The sequence below is a fragment of the Gigantopelta aegis genome, chromosome 12 (assembly GCF_016097555.1).
Source record: "Gigantopelta aegis isolate Gae_Host chromosome 12, Gae_host_genome, whole genome shotgun sequence".
Lineage (NCBI taxonomy): Eukaryota > Metazoa > Mollusca > Gastropoda > Neomphalida > Peltospiridae > Gigantopelta > Gigantopelta aegis.
This window is the reverse complement of record NC_054710.1, coordinates 15,481,813-15,507,341: the sequence shown is the minus strand read 5'-3', so window position 1 is coordinate 15,507,341 and position 25,529 is coordinate 15,481,813. Positions and strand designations below refer to the sequence as shown.

The following is a 25,529-nucleotide window of genomic DNA, read 5'->3' as shown; positions in this document are numbered from 1 at the left end:
GGGAGGGAGAGGGAGTTGGATGGAGAAAGAGATGGAGAGAAAGAAAGAGACAGATATATATATATATAGGGTTAGTACCAATGATCAAAGAAACGAACCCCATCTCCACCCCTCAAGAATAAAGGTAGGAAATGTTTTGTTTAACGACGCACTCAACACATTTTTTTACGGTTATATGGCGTCTGACATATGGGTAAAGACCACACAGAATGATATTGAGAGAGAAAACCCGCTGTCGCCACTTCATGGGCTTCTCTTTTCGATTAGCAGCAAGGGATCTTTTATATGCACCATCCCACAAATAGGGTTGTACATACCACGGCCTTTGTTACACCAGTTGTGGAGCACTGGCTGGAACGAGAAATAGCCCAATGGGCCCACCGACGAGGATCGATCCTAGATCGGTTGCGCATCAGGTCAAGAATAGTACCCCCACCCGCCAAAAAGTCTCGCCCCCATAAAAAACAAAAAAAACAACAAAGCAGTAGCCTACGTAATTACTGAACGGCCGGCTATGTTGATTGTAAATTTGCAGCAATCTTTAGCCACATATTCAATCTAATTAAAATTAGCTCCACTATTACATGTGGATCTAACAGCATCCCGTTGGAGCTCATGTCCAGTTGACCTTTCATTCGACCAATCAAAACCTTACTTGCAAAATCATGCCAGTGATTTAAAAAGAATTTGAAAACATTCGGGATTATGCCGAGGGTATACGAAATGATTCGGGTGAATTACGAAGTATGCCGGAAACTAATTTCAGTATAAAATTTTATATAAAATTCGTTTCAAGACGAAAAAAAACCCGTTATGGTATAGGCATAAAATCTGTTTATACTAGTATACAATCCAGAGTTTATTACTGCACTTTCCCCCCTGTTTTTTTTAATGTTGAAATAGACCAACAAGTTCGCCTATTACATAAATAGTCTCGCCCGATATTTTTAGAATTTGTATCCTCCCGAATAACGCTATAAAAAGCGAAGTGTAATTGGTCGATATTTTAATTGTTATTTATAGATGAAATGTCACCTGCACATGGGAGTCCACGCAGTGCTGTTAGACCCAGTAGAGCTAATTTTAATCAGATTGCCACATATTATATGTTTTGATTGTTGTCCATGGTTTTGATTTGATTTCGTGGTATATACACACTCAACACAGCACATGGCTTTCCATAATAAATATTAATAACGATTATTATTTTTTTATCTTTTAAATTTGTTATAATATTATTTTATTTACGGCCGCATCAGCTCGGAATAATCTCCGACGGGTCTGCTTTGTGGTCTTTTCTTTATGCGAGAGCATTAAACACATTCCTCAAATAGCAGGTCGATCGTCATTGATAATAGAGTTTTCTTCATTTCCCTCCAACACAGGCGATCAGTATTCGCCACGAGTAAACCTCAGATCTGCATCAATTCAACCTGACAAACAGCCGAGGAGCGCAGTGAATCGAGGAGGAATTTAATGCGGAAGTAAACGGACTCTCAGCGATCTGTTAAGAACTTGTCCGAGAATATGTTACGTACTGCTTAACATAGCGAACAGTTCCATTTTGCCAGACATTGATACAGTGTCGTAATTGAAAATGATCACAACCAAGACAAATAAATCTGAGCGACAAAACAATGAACAGTTTCAAAATAAAGTCGAAAGGACGTTGTAACATGGTCGTGACTGCTTCTATGGATTAGTTTTGCCTATCGGAAAACTGTCACTTCTCGATTAAGTGTTTGTAATTGAAAATGATAAGAATGAAGTCATTGATAAAATTTAATTGAAAATGATAAGAATGAAGTCACTGATAAAGTGTTGTAATTGAAATGATATTAATGAAGTCATTGATAAAGTGTTGTGATTGAAATGATATTAATGAAGTCATTGATAAAGTGTTGTGGTTGAAATGATAAGAATGAAGTCATTGATAAAGTGTTGTGATTGAAATGATATTAATGAAGTCATTGATAAAGAATGAAGCCATTGATAAAGTGTTGTGATTGAAATGATAAGAATGAAGTCATTGATAAAGTGTTATGATTGAAATGATAAGAATGAAGTCATTGATAAAGTGTTGTGATTGAAATGATAAGAATGAAGTCATTGATAAAGTGTTGTGATTGAAATGATATTAATGAAGTCATTGATAAAGAATGAAGTCATTGATAAAGTGTTGTGATTGAAATGATAAGAATGAAGTCATTGATAAAGTGTTATGATTGAAATGATAAGAATGAAGTCATTGATAAAGTGTTGTGATTGAAATGATAAGAATGAAGTCATTGATAAAGTGTTGTGATTGAAATGATATTAATGAAGTCATTGATAAAGTGTTGTGATTGAAATGATAAGAATGAAGTCATTGATAAAGTGTTGTGATTGAAATGATAAGAATGAAGTCATTGATAAAGAATGAAGTCATTGATAAAGTGTTGTGATTGAAATGATAAGAATGAAGTCATTGATAAAGTGTTGTGATTGAAATGATATTAATGAAGTCATTGATAAAGAGTTGTAATTGTAAATGATATTAATGAAATCATTGATAAAGTGATTTAATTGAAAAATGGAAAGAATGAAGATGGGTGGAACCCAGTATACAGGGCCGTAGCTAGCATGGGGGAAAAAATTCGGAAAGCATTATAGAAAGTTAAAGAAAAGGAGTTTTAGACTATTAACTACTCAGTCCCCCCCCCCCCCCCCCCAAAAAAAAAAAAATCCTAGCTACGATCCTGGTATAAGACCCCCCCCCCCCCCACCCCCCATGTAAACACGGGTTACATCTAGTATTTACCAAAAACACGAAAAAAAAAATCATAAACAATCGACGTCACGAAATTATTACGCAACACGATACAACAGAACATTACATATGAACGTCAGAAAAAACCCATCTGACGCACAGCGGCGATAATAATGAACGAGTTCCGTGGTGGTATTAACTACTATGGCGTCACATACCCCAGCTCTCCCGCCAGCGAGACAGTCCTTGACCTTATCACCGTTCAGGTCAACGTTACAGTTGATTGCGTACAATTCGTGCTCGGTGTAATGACGCCATAACTCACGACCTGTCACCCCTTCCAGCGCAATCAAACCGCCCAGACACGGCCGAGTGCCGTTGAAGTAGATGTCGCAGACGACGTCGGGAATTCCGTAGCCGTCAGCACCTGTGAAATACAACACACATCTATTATCAAAGTTATTTCACGTGTCGGGACGTAGCAATGTTACTAGGGCTTCCACGAGTCCAACATATTAGACTCGAGTACTCGAGGGTCAAACTCGTCCCGGACCCGAGTACCCGACACTTACACTAGATGACAATAGGATCTTGGTAAAACGCGGACTAGAAAGGAACGGAACGGAATCAAATAGCTAATGCATTTTTTTATTTTTTTTATTATTATTTTTTTAAAAATAGTTTACGAATACGATTTATGTACGTTTTCAGATGAAACAAAAAAGATTCCATTTATACTATTTTTGCTGCTGCTGATACTGATACTACCACTTCTGCAACCACGTCTGCTTCTTCTGCTGCTGCTACTGCTGCTGCTGCCGCTACTCCTACTCCTACTACTACTATTACTACTACTACTACTACTATTGCTATTACTACTACTACTACTACTACTACGTACTACGTACTACGTACTACGTACTACGTACTACGTACTACGTACTACTACTACTACGTACTACTACTACCACTACTACTACTACTACTACTACTACTATTACTACTACTACGTGCTACTACTATTGCTATTACTACGTACTACTACTATTACTATTACTACTACTACTACTACTACTACTACTACTACTATTACTACTACTACTACTACTACTACTACTACTACTACTACTACTACTACTACTACCACTACTACCACTACTACTACTACTGCTACTACTACTGCTACTACTACGTTTTAACAAACATTTTGGTAAGGTGGGTTTTTTTTTTTGGGGGGGGGGGTTGGAGGGGTTCAATTTTTGATATATCATTTATTTTACTTTACTTTACTTTACCTTACCTTACCTTACCTTACCTTACCTTACCTTACCTTACCTTACCTTACCTTACCTTACCTTACCTTACCTTACCTTACCTTACCTTACCTTACGTCACTTTACGTCACTTTACTTTTTATTTTAGTTTATTTTCAATTTTAATTTGTTTTGTCCCCAGGAAAACATTGGGTGATTTAGAGTTTTCATTGCCCCTTTTTATGTTTATATTTTTTTTTTAAAAGAGAGAGAAAAAAAAAGAGGATTATATTTATATGGCGAAGTGTCCATCTGTTTAAGACACATTACCCTCTCTCTCAAGAGATCTCTACAGACAGGGACTACTCTTCGAAGACATGGACAACTACACCATCCACAGAGTACTGAAGATCATCGCCGGCGCCCATTACGTCGAGCTAGCTAAGACCTTGCTAGCCCACCGTTGGAGGAAACTGGTGCCACAGTTCAACGCCAAGCACTTCATCTCGTCCCCGTAGTCGCCAACCGTTCCAAGGCCTTAGTTGGACTTTAATTTGTTTGTTTGTTTGTTTGTTTGTTGTTGTTGTAAACAGTCCGACGCACTTTATTTTGGCAGCCCGTCTAAATTGCTCAAATCACCTTAAAACCCTTTCGGTCGAGCAGTCTAATTTTGTTCTTTGGACTTAAATTTTTGTCCAGACATGATTTTGTATGAATGAGCTCATTTTGGCTTTAGGTCTTTGACCTAACTACTAAATTCGTATTCCAAATTCCGCCCACCTTAAACTCACCCCCCCCCCCCCCCCCCGGCCCGGACCATTTAGATTGGACTTTAAACTTTTAGACCTCCGTTCAAAATTATATGTCGAAATTATTCTCTTTTTTTAATATTATTAAATAGTCCGATCCTCTCTTCTTTCTCTTATTTATTTTTGGACTGTCCATCTAAAATGCTCCAAATTATATAAATATTCGGCCGAGCAGTCAATTCTTCTTTTTTTTTGGCTTGTAATTTTTTTTTTATTTTTTATTTTTTAATTCTGTTAACTTTTTTTTACTAATAGCTATCTTCAAAATTCTGCCCATTTTCAACTCTATCCTCCCCTCATCCCGAGTCAGGCCACCGATCTTATCGGAGGTCGGACTCTGGATGGGCGTGTTCGAAACCCTAGTGGTATATGGACACGTTAAATTGTTATCTATCTATCTATCTATCTATCTCAAGAATGAAATAGACAAATAATATATGAACTGCGGAACATCAAAGTAGCTTTGATCATTTCTGATCTCTTTGTGCTGTCATAACCGACCCGCTTTATTTTTCAAATCATTATTAGTCTTACGGTTCAGTATGAGACGTTTCCTACCCCACCCCGTATCTCTTCTCATTATTTTAAAAAAAACAAACAAAAAACCTTTATAAATAAGTACGTTTCCAAACTCCCGTCCCAGCCAATGCCCCACGACTAGTATATGAAAGACCATGGTATGCACTTATCTTAGACTGTATATTAAACGTGTTTCTGATCGTTCTATTATTTGTACTAGCGTAAATTTCATTATATTTCCTAAAATATATTTTTTCGTACGTATGAAATTATTTGAAGACAAAATCCAGTTTGGCCTTCTTACAAATATTAAGACGACCAGAAACACATTGAATATACAGACATTGATAACCTAAACAAACAAATATATTTAATATGTAAGTTTAATCGGGAAATATTTTATTAGTTGGAAACATTTTACAATGCAGCAAACCCAGGAATGTCCCTTCAGAAAAAAAAAAAAAAAATCAAAAAAAAAAAAAATCAATAACCACGGTCATTCGTATGTGAATGGTGAAGTGGGTAGCCTGTGGTTCAGTCATCCAATTGGTGAGATCTTAGTGTTGCCATGGTAACCCAATTAAGTACGATACACCGATATTACCGTGCTTGGGATTTTTGAGATCTCAGATAAATATAGCATACTACATGAATGGACAATAGCTAACAATTGTCTTACGAATTGTTTTAAAACGTATCTAACTAGTACAAGCGAGTTGGATACGTTTTAAAGGCATACTGTCAGGGATTTAAGGACCTTATTTCTCTAAAAATGGATAATAAATAAAAATTATATTAATTATTGGAAACCAAATCTAGCTATCGCATCACCTTAACTGAACCATGATGGAGTGAAATCCATGTCAACCCTCTCGGCAATTTTAGTTTTTGAATTATGGACCATTGCCATAATTCAATGATTTTTACAAAATGTCATAAATAAATGGAGTATGGTGGTGGTTATGAAGATGGTTGAATAAAGTACATTTAGGGACAAATCAAATGTTTTTTGTTCAGGTAATACTTTGTTAGACCATTAAATAGGTCAGTGGTCTGTGACAATATGCCTTTAAAACAACGAGTTGTAAACTAAATGGTATCTAAGGAATACATATCGTCAAAATAAAGCAGGTTTTAAAAACAAAGTTAAACATCTTTTTCAACTAAAATTTAGTTACAGCACTGCCGCTTGCCAGTAACCTATGCGTCACCGAGCACTTAGTTTCAAGTTAACTTATATGTCACAGAGCAGTCAATTTCGATAGTGCTCATTTCATTGAGTGGTCTACGAGCGGAAAATCATTTATCCTATAACTTACCAATAATATCCATACCATTATTAACTCGGTTAATAATGCTTTGCTGTCAGTGGGTCATATATTTATAATTACAAACTTTCCGAATTTATACGATTTACTGTATTCTGATTGGCTGACGTCACTAAAAAACCAAGTGTTATCCTTCCATAAACCTCATAAAAATACGTCATCACGGAAGACCACGATCGAAATAACCGCACAACACCAACAGTCACTACACGTAAACAAAAGTTAATATCAAGGTCACTTTGCGATAGAAAAACACAAGACAAATCTGCACATGAAATTGTTTCATTTTTTAAAAAGAAGTTATAATAAAGATATATACACTGTTTTTGTTGATTCAATACTTATTTTTATTTTTAGCGGACAATTTCCAATAGTATGTATACATGTATTCCTACGCTTATTTACAGAACATGGTTGACGGTAAGAACGAAAGAAATTATTTTTGAGTGTTTTAAGGTACACTTCGCGATTTTATACCATTTGTGACTTTTATACATCGATAAATTCCTAAAAAATGAGAAACAATTCTTATACAAGCAACAAGACCCGGGATAACTTTTTGATGAGGTTTAGTTGAAGTGCGTGACGTCATATTAACTGTGAGGCGACTTCAGAACTTTCATTGACTAAATATCGAATTAAAATTTTATTTTAGAAGTGTTATAGGATAAATAGAATTCGCTACTTGTGGGTTTTTTTTTTAATATGGAAACTATCAACCTCATCTAATTAATCGGTATTTCTTACACATCCGTTGGTCACAACACCATGCGCTATTTTTGATAAAACATAGTTGTTTACGCATGTGCGTGTGTTAAGGGGTGGGGGTGCGTAGCCCAGTAGTAAAGCGCTCGCTTGATGCGCTGTCGGTCTAAGATCGATTCTCGTCAGTGGGCCTATTGAGCTATTTCTCGCTCTAGCCAGTGAACCACGACTGGTATATCAAAGGCCGTGGTATGTGCTATCCTGTCTGTGGGATGGTGCATATAAAAGATCCCGTGCTACTAATGGAAAAAATGTAGCGGGTTTCATCTCTATGACTGTATCAAAATGACTATATGTTTGGCATCCAATGGTGTCGTTAACCAAAACAAACTATTTTTATACGTGTGTTAACAATTTGAAGACATACGACTGGCTGCTCCTAGTTGATGACCAGGTCACCAATGCCATAAATCCAATAATCATTTTTTTTTAAACCTGTACGGCGGAAATCGATTACACTGTGACGTATAGTTAATCTGGCAATCATGTATCTGTGACGCGTAAGTCAGCTACAAGTGCAACGGCTGTAAATAACTTTTAGTTGAAAAAGATGTTACAATTTGCTCAAAACCTGTTTTTTGAGGATATTTAAGAAATATAATAATACATTCGTGTCCGTTAGATACCATTTATCTCACAACGAATTGCTTAAAAACGTTTTAAAGCAACTCGTTCTGAGATAAATGGTACTAAATGCCACGCATGTATTATTCTCTATTTGTCTAGGCAGAGCCTCGACAAATACCGATTAACATAGACTCAGCTGATATTTAAACCATAATAAAAAAAACCCAGTTGTGACAAAACCTCTATATATCTTTCAATCAATAACAAACACACATATAATGTGTGTTATTGCCGTACGAAATCATAACTTATGCATGGTGTTCTCACATATATGGGTGTATACGAAATTAATATGCTGGAATTATATCCAGTGTCAGACATACACTAAACTTCATTATCTTGGAGAGAAAGAACGAATGCGAGAGAAAGCGACGGAGAGAGACAGGGAGGCAGAGGCAGAGGCAGAGGCAGAGACAGAGACGCACACACAAAACGCAAAACACTTGGAGAAAGAAAGAAAAATAGATGGAGAAAGAAGGGATTAGACAGCATGGAGGGAAAGGGTGAGGGAGAAAAAGAAATTAACAGAAACCTAGAATCCCATAACAGAGACTAGCTCTCACAGTTTGCACGAACATACGGACATTAAAACGCTAGATAGATGATATGCGTGTGACGTCATTGGATATTTGAGTCCAGACTTTAAAGTGTTATATTTATTTATTTATTTTCGTGCTTATATCCAATTAAATTTCAAGCACGCTGTCCTGGGCAAACACCTCAGCTATCTGGGCCGTCTGTCCAGGACAGTGGTTAGTGGTTAGTGAGAGAGAAGAGGTTGTAGTGGTCTTACACCTACCCACTAAATGCATGACCGGTATAACTGCTAGTACCAGACGTAAACTTACGATGTTTTGTGTGAAACTGGCTACAGATTTTCAAAATTGGTAGCCTGTGACGTCACAACAAACTCACCTGTTGCAAAACCGAGAATCACATCAAGGGTCCCGTCTTGGTTTACATCGACCAATCGCAGCGCAGATTCCGTCAACAACTTGGGTATCCCGACAACCCACACGTCCTCCACCTCTATCGTGTCACATCCAATCACAGAACTGCTTAGAAGACCGTTAGCGTCATACAAATTTCCACTCGACGAATCAGAATGATGCTTGTATTTATCCATGAGGTACAGTATGAGAAGCATCAGTCCACCAAGGGCGATAACTAGCAAGAGAAAATACAGTATAGGTCGAAACAGAACACGACATTTGCATTCAGGGGTGCGACTCGTCACTTTCGTCCTTTTGCGCGGGTGCATAAGCGGCTTGGTCGCTCCTGCAATGTCTAAAATAGGGTCCTCCACAAACACGTCATCCTCGTCCGAGTACTCCCCCTCATAGTCCTTCTCCGTCGTTGGGAATTCCTCTAGGTACCCGTTTCGATGTTTAGCTTTTTTACTAAAAATAACCCTAGCCTCCATAGTGACTTGTGAATATGGACTGAGTTTCCAATATCTGAAATAGAGAAATAGCAAATACATATCTGGGGCGTAGCCAGAGAGGAAAAAACATAACGCCGAGGAAAACCACGACCTGTAAAATAAATATCAGTGTCATGGGAAAAATAAAATAAATCTGGGGAAATTCCAGACGAGGCAAGTGCCTCGTCTGCCTCATGCTGGCTACGCCATTGCATATACAACTGTTTCTGTCCGATGCCCAGGCCAGAGCCGGTTTAAGAATCCGCGGGGCCTGTAGCACAAATAGCAGCGGGGTCCACTTCCCAGGATATATATTTTGCAACCCCCTCGGGGAGAGGGGAAAATGACATTGGGGGGGGGGGGGGGGGGAGGACACACGCGCATGTATATGAATGTGTATGTGTGTGTATGTGTGTGAGTGTGTGCCTGTGTGTGTATGTGTGTGAGTGTGTGTCTGTGTGTGTATGTGTGTATATGTGTGTGCGCACGCACGTATATGAATGTATGTGTGTGTGTGTGTGTGTGTATGTGTGTGTGCGCACGCACGTATATGAATGTGTGTGTGTGTGTGTGTGTGTCTGTTTGCGTGTATGTGTGTGTGCGCACGCACGTATATGAATGTGTGTGTGTGCGTGTGTGTGTGTGTACGCGTGTGTGTGTACGCTCGCGCGCATGCCTGTTATTTTACAATATATAATGAACCAACCTTTTTATGTCAATACATTGTATATAATGAATGTATCTTATTTATATGAACACAAACACATGGCTGTCTAAATACCAATCTGTGGTAAATGCATGTAGGTGTTTACTATATAGTAACTACGCTATGCACCCATAGTAATGTACATATTTAATATACATCGAAAATTTTCAATATGCAATAAATCCAATTTGATCTATTCCTGTGTTAATACTCTATAGTTACAGGATTACTCGACCCCTGTGTTAATAATCTACAGTTACATGATTACTCTATCCCGGTGTTAATAATATATCTATGCTAGTACTGATATTGCTATTGATAATACTCATATAGATAATTACTCTACCTTTATTAGTACTAATATATCTAATCTACCCCTGCCTGTAATAATGAACTATCCATGTGTTGGTCTGCTAATGCCCTTTCAGGTGGTCAATGCTTTGACGTAGCATCTAGTTTTTGGAGGATTGATTTTTGTCACAATTGGATTAACATTTTTACCGTATGGCATCAGGCTCCTGTTTCTTCTTAGATAGCCAGTGAATGGAACAACTCCCAAGTCGGCCTGGCTTCTGGGCATTGTTTAGATTATTGATCCACCCTCGCAGGAAGCTCTTACGTCTCTTCTACGCATTCCCATGAATGGTTAGGTCATGTTTAAACCTACAGTTTCCGACTACAGACATATCGTTGAAAATGGCCACCAAGCTGCAGGGTTTTAAAAAAAAAAAACATCTCGAGTACGACGCTACATAAAACAATCACTTACCATATGTCGAGTGGAAAGGAAACCGCCATTCGTGTGTCTTCGAGACTGCCGACTGATCAAAGCCAGGGACATGTATCTCATCTGTCGATGGGGTCGATAGTGTGACGTCATTGCCTTGATAGCATAAAGAATCTGCGGTCGAACATTGGGAGAGCGCTATATCGCGGCTGGGTGTATGGGAATAAAAACTCATATATTATATAGCCGCGGTCGCGTTTTAAATAAACAGAGTCATAGGATACCATCGGACATAAGGCTGGTAGGTACTGGGTTCGCAACCCGGTATTGGCTCCCACCCAGAGCGAGTTTTAACTACCCGATGGTAGGTGTAAGACCACTACACCCTCTTCTCTCTTACTTGGGGCGGGATTTGGCCCAGTGGTAAGAGCGCTCGCATGATGCGCGGTCGGTTTGTTATCGATCCCCATCGGTGGGCCCATTGGGCTATTTCTCGTTCTAGCCAGTGCACCACGACTTGTATATCAAAGGCCGTGGTATGTGCTATCCTGTCTATATAAAAGATCCCTTGCTACTAATGGAAAAAATGTAGCGGGTTTCCTTTCCGAGACTATATGTCAAAATGACCAAATGTTTGAGATCCAATAGCCGATGATTAATAAATCAGTGTTCTCTAGTGGTGTCGTTAAACAAAACAAACTTCTTTTTCTCTCTTGCTAACCACTAACATGTGTCCCATCTGAAAAATTGATCCCCTACATGACACGCTAGTTACGGGCCTGAATGTGCTCTAGTGGTGTTGTTAAATAAAGCAAACTTTTAACTTTGTGGATGATAAGAAACACACTGAAACAACAATAATTTAGAAGGAAGGAAGGAAATGTTTTATTTAACGACGCACTCAACACATTTTATTTACACTTATATGGCTTCAGATATATGGTTAAGGACCACATAGATATTGGGAGAGGAAACCCGCTGTCGCCACTTCATGGACTACTCTTTTCGATTAGCAGTAAAGGATTTTTTTATATGTACCATCCCACAGACAGGATAGTACATGCCACGACCTTTGTTACACCATTGTGGAGCACTGGCTGGAACGAGAAATAGCCCAATGTGGAGCACTGGCTGGAACGAGAAATAGCCCAATGTGGAGCACTGGCTGCAACGAGAAATAGCCCAAATGTGGAGCACTGGCTGCAACGAGAAATAGCCCAATGTGGAGCACTGGCTGGAACGAGAAATAGCCCAATGTGGAGCACTGGCTGCAACGAGAAATAGCCCAAATGTGGAGCACCGGCTGGAACGAGAAATAGCCCAGTGTGGAGCACTGGCTGGAACGAGAAATAGCCCAATGTGGAGCACTGGCTGGAACGAGAAATAGCCCAATGGGTCCACCGACAGGGATCGATCCTAGACCGACCGCTCATCAAGCGAACGCTTTACCACTGGGCTACGTCCTGCCCCTAATTTAGAGCCAGAACACAGTGGCGTCGTGGTTAGGCCACCGGTCTACAGGCTGGTAGGTACTGGGTTCGGATCCCAGTCGAGGCATGGGATTTTTAATCCAGATACCGACTCCAAACCCTGAGTGAGTGCTCCGCAAGGCTCAATGGATAGGTGTAGACCACTTGCACCGACCAGTGTTCCATAACTGGTTCAACAAAGGCCATGGTTTGTGCTATCCTGCCTGTGGGAAGCGCAAATAAAAGATCCGTTGCTGCTAATTGGAAAGTGTAGCCCATGAAGTGGCGACAGCAGGTTTCCTATCTCTCTATCTGTGTGGTCCTTAACCATATGTCCGACGCCATATAACCGTAATTAAAATGTGTTGAGTACGTCGTTAAATAAAACATTTCATTCCTTCATTTCAAACAGAAAGTGTCTCAGCATATTATCTGCACCCACAATATATATTTTTTATCGCCAGGATTTATTTCGTGGATTCTCTTTGCAGTCGTGTCTCATAAAACTGTGCATGTCATATTCCATTGGGGGTGGACGTGAGAGAGAGACAGAGAGAGAGAGAGAGAGAGAGAGAGAGAGAGAGAGAGAGAGAGAGAGAGAGAGAGAGAGAGAGAGAGAGAGAGAGAGAGAGAGAGAGAGAGAGAGAGAGAGAGAGAGAGAGAGAGAGAGAGAGAGAGAGAGAGAGAGGAGGGAGGGAGGGAGGGAGGGAGGGAGGGAGGGAGAGAGAGAGAGAGAGAGAGAGAGAGAGAGAGAGAGAGAGAGAGAGAGAGAGAGAGAGAGAGAGAGAGAGGAGAGAGAGAGAAAACAAACGAGAGAGAGAAAGGGTGGCCTGGTACATCAAGGCCGTGGTATGTGCTATCCTATCTATTTTGCATAAAAGTGCATCGAAAAGAGTAGCCCATCGACAAATAAACCACCATTCGGTGAACAGGACTATTTTTTCAAGGCTATTGTGAAAGCCTCTCAAAAGTCAAACTTACGCAAACACCATGACAACGCTGAGTGATTCCGCAAGCTCAATAATGTAAACCCTTGCGAAGATCCATCAAAAAGGATGGTTTGTGCTCCTGCCTGTATAAAAGATCCCTGCCAAAGTAAAAGAGGAGTTTGTGTGGTCCTTAACCATATGTCTGACGCCATATAACCGTAAATAAAATGTGTTGAGTGCGTCGTTAAATAAAACACTTCTTTCATTCCTACAGACAGGATATCACAAGCTCTCTTTCTGCCTGACAGTTTTAAAAAGAGTGTTTTCTATAACCACACCACTAGAGTATATTGATTATTAATCAATGGCTATTGAATGTCAATTTTTTTTTAACATTTTGACATATAGTCTTAAAGAGGAAACCCGCTACATTCGTAGTAAAGAGTGTTTTTATACGCACCATCCCACAGACAGAATTGCACATACTATGGCCTTTGATATCCCACTGGCTGCAACGAGATATAGCCCAACAGACCCACCGACGGGGGTCCATCCTAGACCGAGCGCGCATCAGGTAAGCGCTTTACCAATGGGCTATACCTCCCGTCCCTTTCTCCAGGACAGAGAATACTGGTCCGAATAAAGTGTTTTAGCTTTAGTGGCTTACCTTGGGAAAATGTAGCGAATTTCTTCTATAAGACTATACGTCAAAATTACCAAAAGTTTGACATCCAATAGCCAACCATTAATCAATCAATAGCCGATAAATAATGAATCACTCTAATTTTAATGGGGTAATAGGTGAGCTTTAATCGATAAATGAGTATTTTAGAAATAAAACAGGTTTATGGGTTGTCGTTCTAAAGTAAAAAATTCAGTGACAGTTTTGACAATTACCCTCAGGCACGTGAAGAAAATAACATACGTTTTTTTTTTTTTTTTTTTTTTTTAAATTTATTTTAAACTTTGTCCTCTATATAAAAGGTAATTATACGACATGGTACCTCATCATGCGAAGATGGAGAAAAAACTCTAAGTCTGGTGAGAATGGATGATAGGTTTTTTTGTTTGTTTTTGTTTTTGTTTTGTTTTGTTTATTTTCTAGGGTGGGGTGGGGGGTGTTGTTGTTGTCCTCTTTTAAAAAAAATTGTTAGTGATAGGGCCATGGGGTTAAGGGAGAAGTACCATAGACGAGTCCTGTAGTTCCAGTCACCACGTAAGAGACGGAGAATCGTGGGAAACATCTAATGAAAGCATTTCGTTGGCACAGGTTTAATGCAGTTGCTGGCATTCTCATCAAGGAGCGCCTTTTTTATGTTGCAACTTTGCCTGCAACTTCATTGTCAGGTATCTCAACAGGAAGGAAGAAAATGTTTTATTTAACGACGCACTCAACACATTTTATTTTACGGTTATATGGCATCAGACATATGGTTAAGGACGACACAGATATATATAGAGAGGAAACCCGCTGTCGCCACTACATGGGCTACTCTTTTCGATTAGCAGAAAGGGATCTTTTATATGCACCATTCCATAGACAGGATAGTGCTTACCACTGCCTTTGTTACACCAATTATCGAGCACTACCTGGAACGAGAAATAACCCAATGGGGCCACCGACGAGGATCGATCCTAAACCGACCTCCCCTGGTATGTCAACAGTGGCGGGGGATGTAGCACAGTGAGATCCGGGACGTAGCCCAGTGATAAAACGCTCGCTTGGTGTGCGATCAGTTTGGGATCGATCCCCATCGATGAGCCCATCTGGCCATTCCTCATTCCTCCTGGTGCACCACTAGTATATCAAAAGCCTTGGTATGTGTTATCCTGTTTGCGGGATGGTGTTCATAAACGACCCCTTGCTACTAATGGAAAAATATAGCGGATTTCCTCGAAATATTTGACATCCAATAACCGATGGATAATAAATCAATGTGCTCTAGTGGTGTTGTTAAACAAAAACAAACTTTAACTCAACAGTTGCAGGCAACCATTCAAGACAGTTTTATGTTCTTGTCCGTTCTTTGCCCGATGGTAGATTTTACCTGTAACAATAGGAATCAGTGGCGGATCCAGAAAATCCATTTAGGGGGCCCCAGTGACATGAGCTGGAATGCCAAGGGAACTTTGGGGGAGGTTTGGAGGGGGGTCATAAAAAAAATGAAAATTAATATATAATAAAATTATAACTATCGCAAAATTTAGGGAGGCCCGGGCCCCTGCCACCCCCCCCCCCCCTCCACCCCTAGATCCGCCTCTCGGAAGGTAGGAATGCCTTTAACGCATCATTTTCATAATTTTAGATAAATTTGTAGCACTCCGTGGTCGACTCAAATGATTTTAACACTTTTTAAAACACCTTTTGTATATCAATAATTAAAAGAACTGGGCCCCTAATTATTGGGCAGTGTAAATATTTTCGGCATTAATTTTTGTTTCTTTTTCTTTCTATCTTTTTTTTTGGAGAGGGTGGAGTGTGTGGCCCGCGCTTATAAAATGTTTAGAGTCCAGGGCCCGTGCTTATAAACCTTAAAGTCTAGACTTTAATAAAGTCCAGACTTTAACGTAATGCTATTTGAATGGCGTTGCCATGACGTTAAAGTCTGGACTTTATTAAAGTCTAGACTTTAAGGTTTATAAGCACGGGGCCTGATTCAATCTCTGATGACGTCACACGCATACAATTTGTATGGCGCTGTCATGACATTAGTGTCTCAGACTCTATTAGTCTCGAGTCTAGACTTTAAAAAAAAAAAAAATAAGCACCAGGCTTGGGCCCCATTTTACCAGTGGGATGGGATAGGGTGTTTACCGGATGTTTCATGGATCGTAGATGAAAAATCCCTGATGGACCCATTAGGCGTAGCTTTTTATAAAAATATCATAAAGTACTCATTAAATCTCTCACAGTTATTCGAAGTAATCTGTGTAAATACTATAACTAAATATTAGACACATGCTAGTCGTTGTTTTAAACTGCGTCGGTGTTTTGTTAATTTAACACATGTGATTTTCTCACGTTTTGTTCTTTTAGTAGCCATGGCAATCTATTATTTGTGGTTGAGGTCTCAAAATGTATGGAGGAATTTTATCATGGAAGATCTGCAATGGAAGTGCTGGATTTGAGAGTAACGTCTGACGAAATTAATGTAATACCCGGCGTGCTGCAAAAGGTTTGCCACCACAAATGATATCTACATTTATCTAGGATCACAACCTAAGTGGAAAACCTTGCAAACAGACTACTGGGAATTTATAGGTCGCTGTTAAATATAATGCCCCTCTGCCAAATTTTCGCAGTATTTTGCAGTTGAACTTGCACTGGTCTTTTTTTTCCAATGTTTTGGAAAATGTTTTCTTTATGCCTGAGGTTGATCCCTAACCTCAATAAATCGACCTTAACCCTGACCATGACCATAATAAAATAAAACCGAAAATAACGCAAAGTTCCTAAATTAAAATAAAATCAAACAGAAAATCACTCGACCCTATGTTCCTAAAACAAAATAAAATGGAAGACCCTAACCAATCGACCTTAACCCTAACTGCTCCTAAAATAAAACACAAATAACGCAAAGTTCCTAAACTGAAATAAAATAAAACAGAAATTAACTCGAGGCTATGGAGATTTAGACTTATTGGGGTGGGGGGGGGGGGGGGCAGCCCTCCTTGCTAACCCTAATCACTCTGTAGACATGTAGGCTATCAACACTCCTCTGTAACAATAGACCGATGTGTATCAGGTCATGGCATAGCGTAGCATTTGTAAGAAGTCTACAATCAAAATGGCAGCTAAAATGACTGATTTGAAAACATTATTATCACTAAAAAGATGTACAAATGTCTGAACAGGCTATTGGCTTTATTTTAGTAATCATCAAAGTAGTTAAAGGGACATACCCTAGTTTCAGCCCATGAAAATTAACATTAAGTTTAGTTTATCTACAAACTTGTAACACATTTGGATAAAGTTACAATTGAATGAAACATGAGTCTCTGACTTTGAAATGGTGAAATACCCTCTTAAAATAAACTAAAACTCGACTCCATAACTATTACCTCTCAGACGCACGTGCATTTTTAAACATATGAGAAATGCATTTTGTGATATTAAAAACACCAGGATGACCTAAAACACTTCGAACATGTACGGAAATGGATAATCTAAACAATAAAACCTAAGTAAAGTATGATTTCAGTTGTCAAAAAACAGCTCTAATAGTAAACAAATATGCCTTAGTGTTTAAAAACTAAGGTATGTCCCTTTTAAATTATCGATTTGTTATTTAGTATACAGTAAATGGTTGTTCTTAGGTGGTGGACATATTCTATAACCGTACCGATTTTCCCCTAGGAATCTGGTGGTGCTAATTAACTGATTTTTGATAACATGAGATGATGAGACCAACATGATTGTAGGCTATGCCTATATTTAATATTATGACACCCACAACCACCCTCCCTCTCAATTATGTACATGTACCTAATTGAGAGGGATGGGGGCATGGGTGTCATAATATTAAATATAGCTTACAATTATGTACATATATATATATATACAGTGTTTCTGCCAGAAAGAAATTTTTGGGTATGGCGCTATGTTATTTAATGCAACCACAGTCAACAAGGGCTATGGGGGGCCTCCTCAACAAAGAAAATGGGTTACATTTAGGGTTAGGCTTAAGAAAATCATACAATAATGATAAGAGTCATTAATTTTGTCAAAATGTTAACTTAAAATAAATAAAAATTTGGGTATGGCGCCATACCCATTTTACCCTCTGGCAGAAACCCTGATATAGCATGCCGTGCAAGCATTGGGTCAGCCCAGACCTGTCAACCCTCCCAGATTCTACGGGAGTCTCCCAATAATTGATCAAACCTCACGCAAAGCTGCACGGAAGAAAAAATCTCCTGTTAAATGACATTTTTTTAAGCATAAACAAAATTTTATCTACTTTCGCTAAAATATCATAAGGGAAGTAACTCCGCCTTTTTTTTTTGCATTCGGAAAATATTGGCTAATTTCGGTTTCCGAGAATTTAACAGGCTGAATTGTCCCGACTGTTTAATGTTTGCCGAAATGAGAATTGTGGGATATTATTATTGTTAAAAAAGCACATGGAGTTTATAAAATGATGTGTTATTATATAATGTTTGTTGTCATTGTAATGGCTACGATGCATGTTGCCGCTGATTTAATAGGTTGTGTAATGTCCTAATAACGCATCTGACTTGTAAAACGTCTTCCCACTAGATTACATAATGCAACTATGACGAGTGCCAGACTCTGGACCAGAGTTGACAACGATACACACTGTTAAAACCACGTCACTGCAAGACAACGAAAATACTATTTTGCTATATAAACAATACTTGTATCAGTTAGTTTTGTATATTTGTTGTGCAGTAAAATGTTGGTAACAAGAGTATACTTCAAGAGATTATTTTTGTACAAATAATAAATATTGTGTTTGACATAAAGTTACTCACGAAAATGGGTATTATTCCAGTATGTTTCACACGTTGTTGGTGATGAGGTTTTACTTATGATTAGTGGAAGTACAGTGTTTATTGCATCATTATAATGATTTTAAATAAGTATCATGCAACTGGTCCTCATTATAGTAAAAACTGAATATTAATTTATAAGATTTATATATATTTGTCTTAGGTACATAAACCACAAATGATTATGTAATGTAACTAGCCCGAGTACTTTGACTGTAAGAGAGTTAGACGGACATTTAGACAGTTACATACGCTCTCATTACAGTTGAAGATCAAGCTATGTAATTTTCTTTCAATCGCTGCCCACTAAAGAGTAGTCAAAGATTCCTACTCTAATACCACAACAATCCTATGTTTGACGTCAAATACATTTACATTGATAATTTTCGAGATCCTTGATTAAAAAAAATCCAGATATTAATCACTAATACACACACTGTACAGAAAGAAACCTGACAGCACCCACATTCGGCTAAGCTTCGGCAAACTCCAGACAGCAGAATTCTAAGTTCGCCGACCTATATCGTGACGTTGCGTCACATGATCGCCCACTCGGCCATCCCGTCTTCCAGGAGCCGTCTCATACAATAATACGACAAGTGCCCGACAATCACCATGAAAAGGTTTGTTTTATTTAACGACACCACTAGAGCACATTGATTCATTAGTCATTGGCTATTGGATGTCAGATATTTGGTAATTTTATCATAGTGTTAGAGAAGAACCTGAAACATTTTACCATTAGTAGCAAGGGATCTTTTATGTGCACCATCCCACAGACAGGATAGTTAAACAAAACAGACTTCTTTTTTTTTCATTTTAGAAGAGGTGATTATAGTACAAAGTCACTAGCACATGATGGAAGACTCAGAGGACTTGAAGAGTAAAGTCCTGGAGGAGCTGGAGGCTCGCTCTAAAGATCTGTACTCACAGCTCGAGACCACGAAGGCTGTGTTAGCAAATACGATGAAGAAACTGGCAACTAAAGAGCGCCAACTCGAGAGATCGGAGACGTACAGCGAGAGTCTGAGAGAGGAGATGGAGAAGCTGAATCGCCAGATTGAAGAATACCGGATGAGAAAGGTTCAAACACAAGATGCGCAGGTTCAAACCGATGCTGACGAGAGTTTGACAGGTGAGATAGGCCCATAAAAGGCTAGACATCAACTCGCCAAATGCGACCAAAGTCCCATTTATGACAGGGCTTCTAGAATTTTTATAAAATTCACTAGCGATGGGATCAGTGATTTAACATATTTACTAGCCACAATTAAAAATTCACTAGCCCTACTTACTTCAAGTTGATCACAGCTTCTAGAATTTTGGTAAAATCCACTAGCCATGGGATCGGTGATTTTTTAAAATGTACTAGCCATGATTAAAAAGTCACTAGCCCTACTTTACTTCAAGTTAATACAATTTTACTAAATAGTAGTAATAATCAGATATGTCCCCTAAAGAGGGAGATAGAGATTTGACCAATTTTTTTCACTAGCCGTCGGGCATGTCAATAGTAGTTATTTACTAGCCCAACACTGAACATCACTAGTCATGGGAGTGGGGCTACCATGATCTAGAAGTCCTGAGTTGACTTTATGTGACTTTAAATATTAAAAAATAATGGCGTTAATCGTTCAAAAAATATTATTTGGATGATCATCTTTCTGTTTACATGACCGGCGTCGTGGTAGGCCATCGGTCTACAGGCTGGTAGGTATTGGGTTTGGATCACAGTCGGGGCATGGGATTTTTAATCCAGATACCGACACAGATATCCTGCCTGTGGGAAGCGCAAATAAAAGATCCCTTGCTGCTAATCGAAAGAGTAGCCCATGTAGTGGCGACAGCGGGTTTCCTCTCAAAATCTGTGTGGTCCTTAACCATATGTCTGACGCCATATAACCATAAATAAAATGTGTTGAGTTCGTCGTTAAATAAACCATTTTCTTCGCAGTGGTAAATTGTTCGCTTCATGTGTGATCAGTCTAGGATCGATCCCCGTCAGGCTATTTCTTGTTACAGCCAGTGCACTACGACTGGTATTTCACAGGCTGTGATATGTGCTATCATGTCTGTGGGATGGTGCATATAAAAGATCCATGCCTGAACCTAAAGTGGATATGGATTATAGGACATCCAAATATGATTAAAATCAATTTTGTATCTGACATGAAAAAGAAGCTTTTCCAGCATGGTACTAATGCACAAAAAATGAGGTAATTTGACTTTCTTTTCGAAGACCTCTGTCAGAGGGCCAAATGTTCTCGACATCCAATAAGCCAATGTTTTAACAAATCAATTTTTTGTATTGACAGGTGAAATTTATGACATCATTTACATTTTCAGCATGGGCTAGGTGCACACGAAGCTGGGTAATTTTTCATTTTTGTCTTCATAACCCATAAGTGGTGTATGTAAATGTTCAATTCTTGGAGGCCTGGATACGGGTTGGCATGTAGCTCGGGGTTAGAGTGTTGGCAGAGGTTTGATGGGTCACAGGATCGATTTCCCTCGATGGACTTGGTTATTTTCCTACCCCAGACAATGTCTTGTACACAATATCTCTGTCTCTCTCTTTCTGCATACATATATCTCTCAATCCATCTCTCTCTCTCTCTCTCTCTCTGTTTCTTCCTACCTCCCTCCCTCATTCTCTCTCTCTCTCTCTCTTTCTGCATACATATATCTCTCAATCCATCTCTCTCTATCTGTCTCTGTTTCTCCCTCCCTCCCTCTCATTCTCTCTTTCTGCATACATATATCTCTCAATCTATCTCTCTGTTTCTTTCTCCCTCCCTCATTCTCTCTCTCTCTCCCTCCCCCTCCCCCTCTCTTCCCACCTCCTATTTCTTATTAAATTCTACATTCTTGGAATTAAATATCTTTATCACTCATTTCAACCTCAGCTCCGTTTTGTCTAGTTTTGTGCCATTACCAAGGCCGCGGGCGTGTGTCTATTGTCAACAGCCGACCAATAAAAATGTCGAGTAAACTGAAGCCATATATGAAAATTTTCTTTCTTATTTTTTATACTTGAATAGTTTATGTATTCATTTTAAAGATATTTTAAATATCATAGACGTATGTTCCTATGGGGCAGGCATCGGTTCTATGGTGATGTATACAATTTTGCCACTGAGGATAAAAGCATGAATATATAACAGAAGAACGCTACGATTGTACAAAAAAAACACACAACCCAAACCGACAATTGTCTTCTTTCCACTGGCTTTCACATGCAACATTTGACTAAATAATATTTGACCACCACTAATCTATTATATGATGCATCCATGACATTAATATACCTACCGATATTATTTTATTAAATTTGTTCTGTACACTGGCTCCCCAAAAGTGTTACTGATTATGTAATAGTAGTGTAAGTGTAAGGCAAAATGGCAGCCAGTCTTAATGTTGGTTGCAGACGTTTCGTCCCCGAACCAGTTTGCCACAAATCATTTTGACCCTACTACATGCATATGATGAAATATTGCATATGTGGCAATGTACCTACATAAAAATAACATTGGTCCCAAGTTTCTTTGTCACTTTATAGCTAATCTGTAGGTGGGAGTCTTAAACTAATAAAATGTTTGCTAATAAAGTGGGATTTGTTTTGTGTGAAATTGTTGATGATTTTTGGTGTGTGTGTAGGTGGGTGTTTTTTTTTTTTTTACGAGGAAGTTCCAATTCACATATAAATAATGATATATTTGCAAATATATGTCAAACATGACATTTTTTGCACTGTTTAAAATTACTTTTATGAAAATAACGTTTTCGTGCACTTCAAATTATTGTTTTGAAAAGGGCATTCGCGCACATGAAAATTAAAATATCAGAAAATTATGGAAAAATATTTCCATTAGGTTGGTTGCCCTGTCATGATGGTAGTTTATAACCAGCTGTAAAAATAAGTGGGAAGAATTTCATTGGTTGTTCATGGGCGTACATAGGATTTTGAAAAGGGGGGTTCCAATACATAGGATTTTGAAAAGGGGGGTTCCAAAATAGATTGCAGAGATATTGGGCATATATTTCTATGTTGAATAAATATAATAATGTCAGATATCAATGTCAGGTATATTAAATTATAAAAAAAGCGATTTCAGGGGGGGTTCGGTCGAACCCATCGAACCGCTCCTATGTACGCCCATGTTGTTGTGCCTTCCATGTTGGCTACATTTAAAAATGTTTTGTTACATCACAGATTAATCACATTGTTTAAGAAGGTGGTTAATGTAGCCGCTAAGTAATAAACAGTCCACATTATTCAATTTACACAAAGTTATGTATCAAATATATCCTCATTTAAGCATCATCCGCCATGCAGGCAGTACCGGTAGTTAATATACAGCAGGGAGCAGTCACTACCTTATCAAGATGTCCTTTTGACACTGGCATATGACGAGATATGATTTTGAGTACAGTATCATTTTGTCGTTTTAACATTTAAAAAATAGTTTTAGCCAGCAGAGGGCACTACAGATTAACAACTGTTTAATTTTCAGCCAGCAGAGGGCGCTACAGATTAACAACTCTTGTATCATTTTCAGCCAGCAGAGGGCGCTACAGATTAACAACTCTTGTTTAACTTTCAGCCAGCAGATGGCACTACAGATTAGCAACTCTTGTTTAATTTTCAGCCAGCAGAGGGCACTACAGATTAACAACTCTTGTTTCATTTTCAGCCAGCAGAGGGTGCTACAGATCAGTAACTCTTGTTTAATTTTCAGCCAGTAGAGGGCGCTACAGATTAACAACTCTTGTTTAATTTTCAGCCAATAGAGGGCGCTACAGATTAACAACTCTTGTTTAATTTTCAGCCAATAGAGGGCGCTACAGATTAACAACTCTTGTTTAATTTTCAGCCAATAGAGGGCGCTACTCTTTCGATAGAGGAAACTCTAAAAGCGACAGCTGAAGCTGTCATGCAGCAGACTGGCTTTGTTTATGACGAGAACACTCAACTTTACTACGACTACAACACTGGATACTACTATGATGGGGTACATATATCTTATTTATTACACCATGTAGTAACACATATCTTATTTATTACACCACAATATAACATATTTATTACACCACACTAACACTCAACTTTACTACGACTACAACACTGGATACTACTATGATGGGGTACCTATATCTTATTTATTACACCATGTAGTAACACATATCTTATTTATTACACCACAATATAACATATTTATTATACCACACTAACACTCAACTTTACTACGACTACAACACTGGATACTACTATGATGGGGTACATATATCTTATTTATTACACCATGTAGTAACACATATCTTATTTATTACACCACAATATAACATATTTATTACACCACACTAACACTCAACTTTACTACGACTACAACACTGGATACTACTATGATGGGGTACATATATCTTATTTATTACACCATGTAGTAACACATATCTTATTTATTACACCATGTAGTAACATGTATCTTATTTATTACACCATGTAGTAACACATATCTTATTTATTACACCATGTAGTAACACATATCTTATTTATTACACCACAATATAACATATTTATTACACCACACTAACACTCAACTTTACTACAACTACAACACTGGATACTACTATGATGGGGTACATATATCTTATTTATTACACCATGTAGTAACACATATCTTATTTATTACACCACAATATAACATATTTATTACACCACACTAACACTCAACTTTACTACGACTACAACACTGGATACTACTATGATGGGGTACATATATCTTATTTATTACACCATGTAGTAACACATATCTTATTTATTACACCACAATATAACATATTTATTACATCACACTAACACTCAACTTTACTACGACTACAACACTGGATACTACTATGATGGGGTACATATATATCTTATTTATTACACCATGTAGTAACACATATCTTATTTATTACACCTTGGTATGACATATTTATTACACCAACTAACACTACTACAACTACAACACTGGATACTACAATGATGGGGTACATATCTTATTTATCACACCATGTAGTAACACATATCTTATTTATTACACCTCAGTATTATTTATTTAGTGTCGTTAATCAAACTTTCTTTCCCTTTCAAATAGTCGTAGTTTAAACATGTGCTGAGGTGTCATTATTCAAACTTTCCTTTTCTTTCAAATAGCCATAGTTTAAACATGTGCTATGGCATCATCAAACCTTCCATTCATTTATATCTATTTTCTCAGGAACAAGGTCTGTATTACGACCCGACGAGCGGAACATACTTTTACTATGATGAGGTCACAGGTGAATACACATTCCACTCCAAGATCGACGCCAAGACATATCGTCAGTATGACCATCTGATTAAAAAATCACAGGTTTGTCACAATGCTTTAGAACTAATAATCAGAATGTAGATTTATAAAAGATTGCCAGAATTGATTGAAAACATGTTTTATTGCATAAACAATAAAAGGATTGGGCACAAGTTTGCCAACTTACTGGGTGTATACTACCAAATCAAATCCCATAGACGACAATAGTAACATATGTGGCTAAAACTCCCACCTGCAGCGTATCATATGACAGCGACATAAACGTCACGGATATAAATACTACCACCCCTCACACTCAAAGTGAATCAGAAAAAATTGGGGGTCAAGCTGCTCGTTTCTGAGATAACGGACAGCGTTT

The 25,529-nt window shown here is 38.3% G+C and overlaps 2 protein-coding genes across 2 annotated transcripts in view; one reads left to right on the top strand and one right to left on the bottom strand.

Annotated features, from left to right (window-relative positions):
* The window catches only part of LOC121386932, a 33,887-nt gene extending 22,873 nt beyond the window's left edge, over positions 1 to 11,014 (bottom strand). The window contains exons 1-3 of the mRNA XM_041517983.1: positions 10,949 to 11,014; positions 8,966 to 9,507; positions 2,968 to 3,176 (exon numbers count right to left, since the gene is read on the bottom strand). Of these exons, the coding sequence (XP_041373917.1) occupies positions 2,968 to 3,176; positions 8,966 to 9,473 (717 nt within the window). The 5' untranslated portion in view covers positions 9,474 to 9,507; positions 10,949 to 11,014. The remainder of the gene's footprint in view (positions 1 to 2,967; positions 3,177 to 8,965; positions 9,508 to 10,948) is intronic.
* A 5,376-nt stretch (positions 11,015 to 16,390) lies between these two features.
* LOC121385858 overlaps positions 16,391 to 25,529 on the top strand; it is a 48,492-nt gene continuing 39,353 nt past the window's right edge. The window contains exons 1-6 of the mRNA XM_041516647.1: positions 16,391 to 16,480; positions 19,642 to 19,953; positions 21,165 to 21,174; positions 23,333 to 23,522; positions 23,693 to 23,830; positions 25,079 to 25,213. Coding sequence (XP_041372581.1) covers positions 19,674 to 19,953; positions 21,165 to 21,174; positions 23,333 to 23,522; positions 23,693 to 23,830; positions 25,079 to 25,213 — 753 coding nt within the window. The 5' untranslated portion in view covers positions 16,391 to 16,480; positions 19,642 to 19,673. The remainder of the gene's footprint in view (positions 16,481 to 19,641; positions 19,954 to 21,164; positions 21,175 to 23,332; positions 23,523 to 23,692; positions 23,831 to 25,078; positions 25,214 to 25,529) is intronic.